Source organism: Brassica oleracea, chromosome C4 (assembly GCF_000695525.1).
Source record: "Brassica oleracea var. oleracea cultivar TO1000 chromosome C4, BOL, whole genome shotgun sequence".
Taxonomy (NCBI): domain Eukaryota; kingdom Viridiplantae; phylum Streptophyta; class Magnoliopsida; order Brassicales; family Brassicaceae; genus Brassica; species Brassica oleracea.
This window is the reverse complement of record NC_027751.1, coordinates 22,751,503-22,768,236: the sequence shown is the minus strand read 5'-3', so window position 1 is coordinate 22,768,236 and position 16,734 is coordinate 22,751,503. Positions and strand designations below refer to the sequence as shown.

The following is a 16,734-nucleotide window of genomic DNA, read 5'->3' as shown; positions in this document are numbered from 1 at the left end:
TTGGTCCATAAGAAGGACGATGAAGAAGCCTTTGATTTTGGTTTATTTTATACTAACTAGCCCAAAGAGGGGTTATTTGGTTTTGTTGATTTGTTTTTCAGACAGGTTATATTTTATACATGGTGGTACACGCATATCACAGCAACATCATCCAAGATTTCGTGTGTGTGTATTTGAGGTCGATGACTTAATATGTTCGATCAGATTGTGGCATGGCCGATGGTAAAGAAGAACCAACTATCATGTTCGAGGACGAAGCATATTCTTTCTAAGATCTTCATCACCCACGAATTGCAGAAAATTAGAGAGGTCCAAAGGACCTTCAGTAATGTCCAAATCAGGGGGAGTAATGTGTGTTGTCCTCTTTTTTTTTTCACCATGGTTTTGTCCCAATTGAGTTTTTCTGGTAAGGTTTTAATGAGGCAACATTAAAGCACATTACAAGCTCTAAATGGTTATGGCATCCAAGGAGTATTGTTATGAACCAGATTGTGGATGGTTCATAACCAAGAGATTATAATTTGTAATCTTGCCATCTATGACGGTGTAATCTTCTATATAAGGAACCTCTATATTATGAATAATTATAGACTTTTCCATTACTTTCACAACAATTACCCTTTAATTTTTCAATTTATTTATATTTCTACGCCGCTGAAGTATTAACTGAACCTATTTTAAGTTTCTTTTGTTTTTACTGCATATTAAATTATTTATCCGAAATTAAATTTAAACTCAAAACATGCCGACAAAACCAACTCCACATAGACATTGCTTAAAATTTAGCTACCAAATATATTTAAAAGAAAGTTAATCATCAATCTTTTTAATTCTCTGATCAATAAATCTAACCCAGCTATATATAATAAATTGGCCTCTTCTAATTTAATAAGCACAATACTGTATGTATTTATTTTTCTGGACTTTTATTTTGTAAAATTTAAAATAAAAATAAACTAGATTTTCTAATATATCTATAAAGTATTTGATTCAAAAAATATGTTAAATATAAGAAGAAATATATATATATAGCTTTACAAGTTAGATAAAATAATGCATAAATGAATAAAGTAGTGTTTAAATAAATTTAAAATCAAAATGTATTTAAAATATAAAAGTTTATAATCAATTTCATGTTTTGAGGTAGATTTTCAAATTAATAAAATCTAATCTAACTTATATTAAACTATAATAATATATTTAAGAGTTTTTTATATAAATTAAATATGAATAACTCTAGAATAAAAATTGTTTTCTTTCCACTCTAGAACTGTAAAAGTCATATTTATACGAAATGAGAAATACAATTGACAACTGAAAACATATAAACTAAATTTACAAATGAAAAGCATACTATTATTATGTTTGGAAATACCTAAATTTACAGTTTGTTATATGATTACTGTTATTTATATAAAACAAATAGAATTGTATATAAAAAAGAAAAAATACTCGTGCGGACGCACGGGTCAAGATTTAGTTCTAGTTAAGACAAGTAGCAATTTCGAACTATGTATATGGTAGAAAGTAACGTGAATGAAAGAAAAATCATCATTTCCCCCAAGGATTAGTGGCATATGTCTCTAATACATAGATATATGATCAACCCTTGTGGAATATATGTTTGAATGAGCTACTTCAGAACGAATAACTACATAGTGTCGTTACCTAAGCACTTATGCTTGTAACGATTCTAAATTCTAGGTTCAGTCTAGCAAATTGTTGATTTATCACATTGAGAATGTTGATAAGAAAACTTGATGATTGACAAATTTCTCGGGTGTGGATTTGAAATGGCAGGAGCAACAGAAGCTGGCACTGGCGGAATCAACCGGGCTGGACCAGAAACAGATAAACAATTGGTTCATAAACCAGAGGTAGAGGCATTGGAAGCTTTCAGAGGATATGCAGTTTGTAGTAATGGACGCAACACATCCTCATCATTACTTCATGGACAATGTCTTGGGCAATCCTTTCCCCACTGATCACATCACTTCCACCATGCTTTAATCTTCTCTTGGAAACTTCATCAAAATATATTTTTAATCATAAAACAGCTTATAATATGTATAATCTATGGATCCGATTGATGAACAACCGTTGGATGTTTTCCCCAATTATATATGGTTTGTGCTGTGAACCTTTTTGTATGGGGATGTGCGAAAACTCAATTTGATGATATTTCACGGGTCAAAATTGAATAAACGGGTCAAAATTGAATAAACAAGTGCAGATGCAAACACAATTAAAGTAAAACAAAAGGTAAACCGAGAGATAAATTACACAAACAAACACCAATGATTTATTAGAATCTCTTTTGAACAATCTTTACAAGACCTTATTTATTCAGCTTTACACGTGTAATGTTAACACTCTAATAAACGCTACTGAAAGATTCCTAAGCCACTCGTTTATGTCTCTTTTCCGTCAAGTACTTCAGTCACTGCTTCAGCACGACCCAAGAACACTTTCAAGAGCTTTTCTCTCGCTCTCTATAAGATCAGCCTCTTGATTGCATACTAAGCTAAAACAGATGCTTAGATGTCAAGCCTTACAGACATACCCGTCTGTTTCCCCATGTGTAATCATGATACAACCCATGCTGCAGCGGAATAGATTACAAGTACTGCATCACGATCTGACCACTTGTCGAACTACCCTTCGACCAGCTTTTGTTTTGCTCTTGGCTTCCTTCATGTGTCGTCTTCTTGATCCGGAGCCCTTCCCCATATGCACTGAGTGCACTCTGCCCACGTTACTATTGTCTTGAAGTGATTTCACTATCACCCTCCTGAAAATCATCTTTCATCACATCCTGACGCACTTCGATCTCATTCACCTTTGTACCATAAACAACTCCGCGTCCTTGCTCCAGACTTGATGCTTCTTGATCAACCTCAAGATCTTTTCTACCAGAGCTGCATCCTTCTTCTGATGTCTCATCCTTGATCTCATCAAGTAAGCCACTCTTGGCTAAGACAACCTCTTCAACCCTCTTGGGTTCAATGAACATCTTGTTCACCTTCTTGGCCATGTTTATGTTTTTCTCACGAGCAAAACACTCCACCTTCTTGTGTACAACCTTTCCACATAACCAACAGCACATCCGATGTTGTTTCTTGTTTGGCCTGACAGTTGTTGATGCACCGATCAGTCTCTTTCCTTGTACCAGATGCACAACCATGCTTCAGAACCTCATGTCTGACATTCATGTTGTTGCACTTATGTATCAACTTCGGCTTGTTAGTCACATCTGCACGCTGTAGAACTTCATGATGTACTCTTTGTTGTACGTTTCGTCGTACTTCCTGAATAGCTTCTTTACCTCCATTTTTTGATGTGCTCCCATGCACGAAGTGTGACAACCCTTTCTGTTGTACTTCCTTAGTACTCACAGCTCCTCGATATCCCAATCTCCAATTCGCCTTGGTTGGTTGTCCCATAGATAGAATCTGATCCAAGTATTTGGATCCACTATTGAGCATTCTGATCTGTTTGCGATTGTCAACAAAATCACGTTCCAGCATCCTTGCTCTCTCTTGTTCACCATTAGCAACTTCTCTTAGCTTGATAACCTCCTGTTCAAGAGACTCATTCTTCTCTTTTAAACCTGCAAGTTCTCAACTAGTTATTCAACCAGCTCACTTTGCTTCTGAGACATATCCTGCTTACGACTCTGCATCAGATCGTGTTGCAATCTCATATTCTCATTCTTGAGATTCAACCACTTGTTAAGCAGTATGTGATACTCCCCATCATTTGTATCCACATCTGAATCCGAAAACTCACTGGATCCCTCCTTGCGTGCACCAAATGCAACAAGATTTTTCATTACTTTTCCATCTTCTTCAGACTATGAATCATCAGACGACTGCAATGGAACTTCTTTTTATTTCTTTGAGTTTGGACATTCACGCTGTGTGCATCCAACAACTCTACACTCAGAACACGTAAGTTCTCTTCGTTGTGCTACAAGACAGTCAGCCCTTATGTGACCAACGTCTTCACAGTGATAGCACTTGAGACCTTCTTTTCTCCTGCTATTGCCACGACCACCTCCCTTGCGACCATACTGATTCCTCCCACCAGAGGGATTCATCATCTTACCAAGATTTCTAACTAACATACCCATTGCATCTTCAGAATTTGGAGATCTATCACCATCCTTGTCAGCTACAAGTGTTATACTCCTTGATGCACTACTTGACGTAGAGACCGAGCTACTGTCGGTCTCCATCTCTTCTACCTTCAGCATACCCACAAGTTTGTCAAAGTTGAGCTCATCCGTGTTTGTAGTCATATTCAAGACTGCCTTGTGAGCTCCAAACTTCGTTGGAAGACAGCATAGTAATTTTTTTGCCAGCTTCTTCTCCTTGTACGTTTTCCCAAGTACACATGCTTCATGTGCCATGGCACTAAGTTTGGCACTGAAGCTTGGCACATAATCATTATCAGACCACCTGAGATTCTCAAACTGCGACCCAAGATGATCCAGACGTGTCCTCTTGACACTCTCATCTCCTTCAAACGAAATCAGAAGGATCTCCCATGCCTCTTTAGCTTTACACGTCTAGTGTTAACATCCTAACACACACTACTAAAAGATTCCTAAGCTACCCGCTTATGTCTCTTTTCCATCAAGTACTTCAGCCACTGATTCAGGACAACCCAAGAACACTTCCAAGAGCTTCTCTCTCTCTCACTATAAGATCAGCCTATGTGTCTTTATCTCTCTACAGACGACTCATATCTATCTTATAGTTACTCTCCATGTTCCCAAAACCCTAGTCTCCAAGGAAACATTGATATGAACATCTTCCATATGAATAAGTGCAACTTTCCTTTTCTTAGAATGCACTTATTCATATTCCCTTAAGTCATAAACTTGCTCCTCAAGTTTATTCTTCTTTCCTTATCTCCAAGATATTATCTTTCTCTCCAAGTCTACACGACTCTAGCTCAGCACCTTTCATCCATGTGGTCTTCACTTCACCACTCAATACGACGCCTGCTTCAGCAACTACGCCAGTGACTATTTCAAGGCAGACATCTTACATCTTCATGATGCATCTGTCTTTTGTCGGCCGGGTCTGTGATTTACTCAGATGATTTCGTTTTGGGATTTTATCTATTACAAAAAAAAACATAATAGGTCCATTTTTATCTATTACAAAAAAACATAATAGGTTCATTTCATTAATTACATGTTATTTACTTTAATCTATTAAATATATAACATTTCTAAAACTCTTAATTATTATAAAGATATTAATAATAAATCAACTTTAACAGTAAATTTAAATTTTACTTTTATTTATAAAAAAAAAAGTTGCAAACAAAATCTAACAAAATCTAACAAAATCTTACTAATAATTTAAAATATTTTTGTAATTAATGTATTGATTAATTTCATAATTTATAATATATTATTATTATAAATTAATATTAAATAAATTTTTAATATAAAAAAACTATATATTATTTTATAATTTCATAATTTTAGTCTGATTGGTGGATTATTTGTAAGGACGTGGACAATATTCAAACGCTAGATGCAAAGCTGTTTTGATAACTTGATTTGCTAACACCACCGTCAGTTTATTCTTACCTTCATCACCTTATCTCTTAAGAGTTGCACATATTTTTTTTATTTCTTTCACTAGAGAAACAGATGCTTATCATTAATTTGTTCCTACTATTGACCACTCTCTTCTGTTTTTCATTGTTTAAGGTATGTGCAGGTTGCAGAGTTTAAACACCTCCTCCGTGTTAAGCTAACACCAAAGAATGAATACTTATGTTTACCTGTTCTAAGCCATGACAGAACTCTCAAGCTTCCAAAAGAATATGATACTACAACCGTTTGGTGTTTGTGCACCAGTATTGGAAGGATCCTCGGTCAGTCTTATATGCTTGCTCCAACAGGATTGTGCATCGGTGGCACAAATTACATGGTAATCCAGTGAGAGCCATATTCTGTCATTCGAGGGAAGAAGGTAACATAACTGATTATGATGAATCTCTTACCTTTTTTTTGGTAAAAATCTTTTGCCTTTTTGTTCCAAGGCAGTTGTTTTCAATGAATTAGTTCTACTTTTTGCTTCACAGGATCTGGTGGTGTTTCAGTCAAGAAGACCACCCAACCTTTTGGTCTTTTCTGTGACAAACCAATGACTCCTGGACAATGCAATATGGTTGTACAGAGGCTTGGTGACTACCTGATTGAATCAGGGCTCTGAAACTCAAGCTGCTGCTATGTTCATGTCACCAATATTGTCTTCATATTGAGAGGAAAACTATTTATATTATGAAATAGGATCGATCATTTTAATATTCCAACTGTGTCTTACTTTCTATCATATGATGGATCTCGGGATTGTATGATTCTAAAGCAGTCTGGTATTGTCTTCATTTGTGTCAAGTAGGAAATTGTAATTCATGGCAGTGTCGTACCACAGCTTTTTATAGAGTTTATGATTAGTTTTGGAGATTAATTTTTCTGTGATGTGTTCAAAGAAAAAAAAATATTTCTGTGAATCCCAATGTAGAATTGATTCACAAGATCATAGACACATGTAATTACATACAGCTAACAAGTAATCTCTTTTTTTTTTTTTTTGACTAAAGGCATAACTAACAAGTAATATCTGTACATCAATCCACTAAAGAAAGAAATACAAAATCTTAACTGTACCAATTTCTAGACAAAACCATTGAAAAAAATATCTCACATTTTTCCTACTATTGTTACATACTTACATTCACCCTGAAAATTCGTCAAAATATGCAAAAAAGATATGCACTACAATAAATTAAATAATTAAAATAAAAATGTTAACCTAATAAAAGGTTTAGAACATTAGTTAGAAATTCAGTCTACAAATTTACCAAATTTCTAAAGTATTATTATCAACTATAAATAATGATATAGATTTTTTTGTAGATTACGCAAGTTTCTAAAACAAAATAAAACAATAAATGAGTTCAGTTTTGTTCCTTTTACCCAACTATTTTATAATCGGAGAAACATAAATTTCAAAATTATTTTGTAGAATTTTTTTATATAAAAAATAATTTATAACTAAAAATAATAAGAAACAAATTTATAAAACACAATCCGCACTACGCGCAGACAAGAGATCTATTGGTATTGCTTCGTCAGATGTTGGGACGGGTACGGTCGGCACTGCACATAAGAAGACGGATGTGGCATCGTCGAAGGTGGTCAAGAAGGCGTGTGTTGGTTGAGATGTAGCAACAATTAATTTATGATCAGACTCTCAGTTTTAATAATGTTTATGAACCTTTGTGTGCTTTCAAGTCTTTAGTTATTTATGTTTTGGATATTCCCAATTATATGGACAATTTAAGTTTGTTTCCGACTATCTTTATTCGACTATGAATATAAGTTTCTTAACCAATAGAATAGCTTTATCCTGACTACTACGAGTATTAGGTGCCATTAGTAATGCATCATTACATGCATATACATATATATATATTTAGCATTCCGGTATAAGTTTTTTGTTTTAATACACGTGTTTAGATCTTATAGTTTTAAGTTATGCGAAAATGAATTTCTGTTGTGATTTACGTAGCTAGCTATAGGCCTGGGACGGATCCGGATATCCGGGAAATTCGGGGTATCCGGATCCGTCGGATCCGTGAACTTAATATCCGGATCCGGATTCGTGGTTTCCGGATATCCGGATTTCGGATATCCGTCCCGATATTCTATTACCCGCGGATATCCGGATCCGGATCCGTAAAAATAATTAAAAATACTAATTTTTTAATATAATATATAAATCAAATATTTATAAATATATTTATATATGTCTATAATATTGTAAAAACTAAAATATAATATTATAAGATTAATTCATGTATAAATATCAATATATCAAATATAAATATTAATGAAATTTAAAAATTTAATGTGTTTTAAAAATACGGATCCGGATCCGGATATCCGGACCTAAAAATTAAGATATCCGGATTCGGATTCGGTTTGGACGGATCCAAGATTTTACTATCCGGATTCGGATCCGGACACCCCGGATATCCTATTTTCGGAGCGGATCCGGAGTGGATCTCAGATCGAATCTGGATCTCGGATAATAAGTCTCAGGCCTAGCTAGCTATATAGTATGATGAGCGTCCTCGGTTCCACTAAAGGCGTTTAATATATCAAGAAATATTCTATATCACATAATCTCGAAACACACATATACCAAAAGGATATTATTACAATACTCATTGTCCATAATAGATCCTTTGGGCCGCTTAGTTATTATTGGTTAACATTGTGGCTCATCCAATATACAAGTAGACAATAAGCTTTTTATAAAGATCCATTTAGGAAAACATACACCTTTGAATTTCCTTTGAGTTTTGTTTATATATATATATATATATATATATATATATAAGTTGAAAAAATCAAGGATATTAGATTTTAAAGTTTATTTAGATTTATATAATATATAGTTTACTGTAAACGATATATTTATATATCGTTTATATAATATATAAACGATATATATAGATTTATATAATATATAGTTTATATATAGAAATAAAGTTTATTTCTACAATATATATAGATTTATATAATATATAGTTTATATATATTAAAAATATATTTTCCGTATGGTTTTAAAGTCATTTGTATTGATTTTTATAACAAAATACAAGGAATGATGTAAGGCCAAATTCAATTCTTAATGTATAACTAAAACATAGGTTACATATGAGTCTATATGAGTCTGTTTATGTTGATGACAAAAAAAAAAAACTAAAGCATAGGTTACTTAACAAAAGAAACACATCTAAAATATTTTAACAACAAAAAAATAATTTCAAAAATGATAGGTAATATTAAGATTTAAAAAAAATAACTAAGTTTCCATAAAGCATTGTTTATTTAGTATTCAATCACAGTAACTATACAAAATGTAACTAATATGTATATTATTATATGAAAAATTTAATATTAAATATTTACTCTAATTGTTTAAATTATTTTAAATTTTATATTAAACATTTACTCTAATTGTTTAAATTATTTAAAATTTTAATAATTCATCGAAGATATTAATGAAAAATCAATTAAAACTATAACTCGAAAATCATTTGTGCGCAAACTGTAGAATTAAAAAAAAAATTGAAGAAGATTATTGTTTGATTATTTCATATTATAAATTCATTGTACTCAACTCGTTAATATGTTAGTATGTATAACAATTAATAACAAACTAAAATGTATAAAATAAATCATTATATATTAATAATGTCAAACATAGCCAATAAAATTACAGAGTTACACAATATAAAACACCAAAATATAAAGTCATCCCTTTAAGAAGAGCCTTATCGCAAAAAGTCTCTTTGAATCATATTTTAAAAAATGCCATAATATCAAATTATATATTTACTAAATGAAAAGTTACCCTCACGGACGTGCGGATCTCTACTTTAAATTTAAATAAATTTATTGATTAAGAAATTAAAGGTTGATTTAAAATAAATTAAAATAGTAATTAAGATTTTTCTAAATACCATGAAAATTTGTAAATAAGAAATTTTTATTATAAAATATCCTACAACAAGATGTTTTTAACCCACACAAGCAAAATTTCGAAATAAGGAAAAAATTAATATTGTAAAACAAGATATTTCATACTAAATTATGTATTTCTTATTAATGAGTTATTAGATATTTTTATTATAAGATAACTGATTTAACTAACATGATTTTGGAAACAAAAACTATAAATTTTTAATCAAGTTGAGATTTGAAAAGAAAATTATTTTTTTATTTAACAACACGTTTTAAATAATAGAGAATTGATATATGTTTTGACATTAAATATATTTCTTTTTGATATAGGTTTAAAAAGTTTATATATATATATATATATTAATGCACTCGATTTAATAAAATTATGTGCAGGTCACGTGTTATTAAATTGGGTTAGAATAACAAGTTCACGAGTCTTCTCGGGACTGGGCAAAATCAAAATATGAAGAACTTAACCGAATCTGCTCTGAATAAGTAATATGGAACCCGAGTTGAAACTGGCAAATTATCTAAAATGATTTTAAACTTTGATATTTAGAGAATCGGAACCGAAACCGATTCGGATCAAAATATTTTGGGTATCCAAATATATCTGAATTTGATTTATATACTTAAATATATTCATTATTTTTAAATTTAATATCCAAAAATATCCAAAATATATAAAAAAATTTGAAGTTGTCCAAAGAAAAATTACCACAAATACCACATTCATAGTACCACTTTTCATGTTTACATTAATCACTTTTACCTTCAACTTTAATGAAGGATAAAAGACATTTATACCCTAAGGTTAACTAATCTAGATTAGGATTTCGAGTTGAGGGGTGTGGTAGATTTTTTGGAAAGTGAAATTCAGGATTCTAATAAATATATAATAAATACTTTAAAAAATATTAAAAAAATCTAAAAATAGCTTCAAACATAATTTTCAATTTTCAAAAAAGAAATTTTGAAAAAAAAAATTCTAAAAAAACAATCAAAAAACAATTTATCAAAATGTTTGAAATTTGATAAAGTATAATACGAAAACATAAAAAAAATATTTTTTTATTTTTATTTATTTTTTATTTATTTAAATAATTACTATTTATATATATAGAGAACAAGTGTATAAGAGTCTTTTGTCATTTAATGAAGAATGTATTTTTGAAAATGTCCATTTAGTGGTGATAAAGATGAATACTAGTACCATAAAAGTGGTAAATATGAAATTTCTCAATGTCGAAAATACTTGAAAACATATACAAATAGTAAAAAGTAAATATCTAAAATATTCAAACAATATTCACAACACCAAAAATACTTGAAATATTTATAAATATCCATCCAAATATTCAATTAAAATCAATTTTATCTTAATTTATAGGTATTTTGGGATACATTACTCAAATTTATATGTTGTATATGATTTTTATGTTTCAATTTTGAGAAATTTTAAGTATATTTGAATTTTAAAATTTTAAAAATAATTTAAATGGGTTATCAAAACTCAAACCAAATCCGAACCAGATTTGTAAATACCTAAATGAAGCTAATATTATCAATTCCAAAAACCGAAAACTTTAATAGATCATAATCAAACACGAATGTGTATCCGAATGCCACCCCTAAGTCTTCTGCTGACTTCATCACCCACACAATCGATAGTCTCAAAAGTAAGGATGGGCACAAGTTAAGTACTCACCAATTTTCAGGTATTTGCTACTTTGCTTGGCTCGTTCAAGTAGTTTGATTAGCATTTGTACTATGTTTGTTCGAATCGAGTACTCGAAGAAAAAAATTAATACTTTCAAATTACTTAACTTGACTTGTTACTTGTCAAATCAAATACTTGTCTATAAAATACTTGATTACTTGCAAGTATTTGAATTTAAAATCCATCAAACACATACTTTTTACCGGGAAAGAAGTTTTTTCAACGAGTAACCATTATTTTAACGAGTAACAAGTATTTTAACGAAGTTTAGTTTTTTTTTTTTTGTCAGCAACATAAACAGACTCATATAGACTCATATTTAACCTATGTTTTAGTTATACATTAAGAATTGAATTTGGCCTTACATCATTCCTTGTATTTAGTTAAAAAAAAAAACAAGTATTTTAACGAGTAACTAGATGTTGATCCGCGCAACCGTGCGGATATTTTTTTCAATTTATATACATAGATATTTATTTTAGATCATTGGTGGTATACATTTTTAACGTTAATCATATATTTAAATATTTATATAACAATTCAAATACAATAATTTCATAGTTTATATGCCAGAATTAATCAATTTCTTAAAATCGCCACATGCATTTGTCGCTTCTTATTATATATTTATCTTATTGTATTTGCATTTAGTTACTGAAAAAATTAATATATGCATGAAACAACATATATGAAAATTATTTTGTGTTTAATTTATACTAAATTCTGATCCACCGTCTTTCAAAGCTGGATTTTCTTTTAGTAATATTTTTTACGTTTGTTCATTTTAGATAATATATTATTGTATATACAAAATTTTAAGATATGTAAAATTTTTATACATGTATTATATAGTTTGCGAATATTAAGCCGTTCTGTCATCGTATTATATTTTTAACATAAATATTTATATTTATGAAAATGAATTTATCAATTTAATATAATTTTTCATATTTAGTTCAATATAATAGTTTATTTTAACATGATTTATTATTATTATAAAATATATAAAAATAAAATTTTATTTTATTTTTCATTTTATAAACGACAACTGGATATATATCAAGGAAAATTTGCCAAATATGACTCAAAACTTGATTTTGATTGCAAAAGTATACCTAAACTTGAATCAAATGCAAAAGTAACTCAAAAGCCTTGTGAAATTACAGCCAGCCCTCTGTGACCAAACAAAAAAACAGAACTCATTTTTACGAATATAGCCCTGATAAGTCTTCTGAGTCTTTTGAGATTATGTATGTCGTCTAGACGACGTCCATGGAAGTCGTCTGGTATAGTTGGTCTTAAAAATAATTTATAAATTTTGTAAAAAATATTTTGATAAGTGAAAAATTAAAATTGTAATTATAAATAGTTTTAAGTGATATAAATTAAGATATAATAAAATTGAATTGTTTTCAACATAGATGAGTGAAAGTAATGAATCATGATATTCTTTGGTCTGGGGTTTGGCAACATATGTTGTAGTATTGTATGTATTCTTATGGTTAGATTTTGGAAAGCTTAAATGTTTTTTTTTTGAAAAACTAAATTTTTACCTACATGTGATTATTTCTGTTTATAGTAAACACTTTTTAAGTTTAATTTGATTTTATAAAGTGTTTAGTTAGTTAGTTTAGTTTAGGGGTTGTGTTTAGGGTCTAGACGACTTCCATGTAAGTCGTCAGGTGAATAATTTAAACTAGACTACTTACAGGGAAGTCGTCCATACCGGACCGAACCATTAATTTTACCAATGTACTTTTAAACCTAACCGGATCATTTACCGGACATTTAAATACAATTTTTCACTTTTTCACAACTTTTCGAAACCCTAGCGCTGTTTCTCTCCAAGGGTGATTACAAAGGTGGCGCTCTGATTTCTCACCGCCAGTAATCTCTCGTATTCCGTCGTTCTCACCGCCAATAATCTCTCCTCTTACGATGAATCTTTTTTCTCCTTCATGCCGTATAGTATTTTAGTAGTTTAAACTGACTATCCGCTTCCTTTTTTTAAGATTTGAAACTGCGTCTCGTTGAACTCCGCCGCGGGTAAGTTATTTCTCTTGTCATAAGGCGTTTAACCGCCGTAAAACTCTAAAAATTGTAGTCTTGATTCTTCTTTTCCCGTCGATATTTGCAGATCTGTAACCACTGGTGTCGTAGGAGACCATATCTTCTCCGACTGTAAGTCATTCATCTTTTAAAGAAACAATTTTTTCTATATATTAAGATCTGCATGCTTAACAAGATGTTGAGATCTGTAAAAGATGATTGTTGTAGTGTAATACTGAAAGATAACTCAGACGACTTCCAGGAAGTCTTTTACGAAGTCTTACACTCTGAAAGACTTCTGGAAGTCTTCCAGACGACTTAAGACTTCATAGAAGACTTCCTGGAAGTCTTACAGATAGTAAGACATCGTCGAAGACTTCCTGGAAGTCGTCTGAGTAGTCTTCTCAGTAAAATTTACATGCAAGTCTTCCAGTATTTGTAGTTATAATAGTGCACTTGTTATGTGTTTGAGATGCTTGTTTTTGATTGTTTTGTAGGACGAAAAATGGATTTACCAGAACTCCCGCTGAGGATACATACATTAGGGGAAGAGCCCCATGCAGGCAAGAGCATTTCGTATCATACTGATGACTCGAAATTGTTTGATGCTCTAAGGCAAGCTCTACATGCTGACGAATATGAGGAGCTGAAGGAGTCAAAGTTGCGAGTGTTCATCAAGTTCAATGAGCTAAATTTTGGTTGGGCTTCAAGGCTGGTTCATTATATGCTCGGTTTACAGCTTGACATCAAGAAGAAGTATAAGCTGTGGAGTCTCGTTGGTCCACAACCGGTGAGGTTTTCACTGTTAGAGTTTGAACATCTCACTGGTCTGAACTGCGATTACATCGAGGACCTGGAAAATCCAAGGTGTGAGGTTACAAAGGAGATGGCTGCTTTCTGGGAGATGCTGGGTGTTGATGTCGATGCTGGGCCAACTACTGAACAGATGGTAACAGCATTTGGGAGATGCGAAGAGTGGACTCAGGATGATCGCATGCGGCTCGGATACCTTGCCATTTTTATTGGATTCATTAAAGGGAGAAAGTACTCAACCGCTACACGAGCTAGTCTTGCAAGGCTAGTGATGGATTTAGAAAAAATTGAGAATTATCCTTGGGGGAGAGTGGCGTTTAAGTTCTCTAGGTGTGGGCGTACTATGCTCTGCCAGAATTTGGTGCTAGTTATGGGAATCCCATACCAAACAGACCATCTACGATGTTGCTGGCTTACAAGGGTGGCAAAGGACACAAATATTTTAAAGAGGCCATCAGCAGACAGGTATTTAAACTTTACTCCCTAAGACTTCACAGAAGACTTTAAATTATGTCGGCTGGGTGACTTAATTATAAATCTTCTGCGACGTCTTTTCTGGAAGACTTTCCAGGTGACTTAATTTAAAGTCTTCTTTGAAGTCTTTTTTGGAAGACTTCAGTCTTTGCTAATCCGTCAAATATCTAGGTTGATATCTTTTATTTACTGCAGACTAGCGTGATCAACTTTGTTCAGAAGAACTTTGGTAAAATGTTTCCGCGATGGGACTTTGATGTAGAGGACTCGGCCGCGGAGAACATAATCAAAGTCATGTTTAATGCGAAACCTAGATGGAAGTGGACCATGGATTGCTGGGAAGTCACCGGTACTAAGCCGAGTGTGAAGAAGGAAGTGAGTGCAGCGGAGACAGAGAGTGGTGTGACGGAAGAAAGTGGAAGAAAGCTCGTAAAGAGGCTCGTAAAGAGAAGTCCGTTGAGGCACGTGCAGAGGCTAGTAAATTGGCTCTTACAGAGGCTCGTTCAGAGGGTTCTACGACTGTTGGTGGGATGACCAAAGAGGTGATTGAAAAAAGCTTCAGGGACATAGCTGATGCCATGAGGGATGGGTTTGGGATGTGCCTTAAAGAGATCAAGTTGTTGGGGGATAGGATGGAAGCTGTGGAGAAGAAGGTGGGAATCACCAAAAAAGTGACTGCATCTAATGATCTTCAAATCACTGCTTCAAATCCGCCTAAACGTGGCCATGAAGCCGGGGTTAGTACCAAAACCTCTCCCAAAATCACAGAGAAGAGAATCACTAGGCAAAGTGTTAGGAATAAGGACTGATGTGCTTTGTTTCTTGTGTGTGCTTGGATGAACCATTGTATGTCAGAACATGTGTGAATTGGATCTTTGGTTATTATTTGATGTGTGAATTGGATCTTTGGTTAATATTTTATAAACCAATCTCGTACATCAAAATTGCAGAGTGAAAGTGTGAATGGAGCGAAAGCAGGACATAATGACGCCCAAGAACCGAGTTCCTCGAAAGAGTTGAGTCTTGTGATAGCAAAGAAGCCCGAGGTGAAACCTCCAGAACATAGTGGTGAACCTAGCGTTCTTGTATTGGACAAAAGAGAACCCACTGTTTCAGATGTACAGCATGGGGAAGCTAGAAGGCAGACAAAGAAGGCTAAGCCTATGGAATTTTTCCGTGGAAAGAGTGAGCGAGAAAGGAAACTTGCTGACTCTCAGCAATCTCATTTTAAGGGAAACAGCACTGCCAAACTGATCATTCCAAACAAAAGGGTTGGCCAAGGCTATGATCCTTTTGCACCCTTTGACAAGAAGATGTCGAATGTGCTCACTGACTGGGTGAAATTTGATCCGTAAGTGAGAGAATGTCCCATAATATCTTTCTTTAGTCTACAAAAAATGATTGCTTTTCTACGTTTTTTGTTTGTAGTTATTATAAAACACCTCTGGCCGAAAAACCACGTAGATGTCCAAGTCGGTTTTATCACATCCTTTGAACCCCCTTAGAATGGCTGAACGACGGGGTAAGTCTTCTGCTATTTACTTACTAGTAAATCTTTTGTTATGTCTTCTCTAGAAGACTTAACAGACGACTTACGGCTAAGTCGTCTCATAAGTCTTCTGATAAGACTCTTTGACTTGTATTGTTTTATATGCAACATATGGATGTTTTTATTAATTTATTGAGGTAACAGTACCAAGATAATCCAAAAAAATTTCGGAGCGAGATAATGTGCTTTCTTGATCATGTATTTTCTCGGCAGTGGTCCCACAAGTACCCAGAATTTAAGAGCGACGAGGGCGATCTCAACGGTTAAGGAAGAAGACTCCCTGGTGGGGCGTGGAATTATCATGCATGCATAGTACCAACATTTTGCCAATCTATGAATGTTTTGGGGGTGGATGTGGATGATATTTATGCGCCAGTGAACTTCAGGAACGAGCATTGGATTGCTATATGGATCTCGATCCCTAAGAACCACATAGTCGTCTGGGACAACATTATATCACATATTAGCCGTGAAGATCTCGATGTGGTAATGGAGCCTTTTGTCACAAAGGTCCCTTATCTGCTTGTTGAGTGCGCTGGCTCTGACGAACAACGTGTCCAACACACA

At 32.8% G+C, this 16,734-nt stretch overlaps 1 protein-coding gene and 1 long non-coding RNA gene across 3 annotated transcripts in view; both read left to right on the top strand.

The window, feature by feature from the left end:
* Positions 1-2,010, top strand: part of LOC106341052 (homeobox protein SHOOT MERISTEMLESS) — a gene marked incomplete at its 5' end in the record, with an annotated part of 15,114 nt that extends 13,104 nt beyond the window's left edge. The window contains 1 exon segment of the mRNA XM_013779871.1: positions 1,801-2,010. Within this exon segment, the coding sequence (XP_013635325.1) occupies positions 1,801-2,010 (210 nt within the window).
* Positions 2,011-5,528: 3,518 nt separating this feature from the next.
* Positions 5,529-6,498, top strand: LOC106339886. Of its 2 annotated transcripts, none has more exons than XR_001269250.1 (2): positions 5,529-5,996; positions 6,127-6,498. It is a non-coding gene; the product is annotated as an uncharacterized LOC106339886 (long non-coding RNA). The 2 variants fall into 2 exon arrangements; XR_001269249.1 differs by having other exon boundaries at positions 6,109-6,498.
* The last annotated feature ends 10,236 nt before the right edge of the window (positions 6,499-16,734 follow it).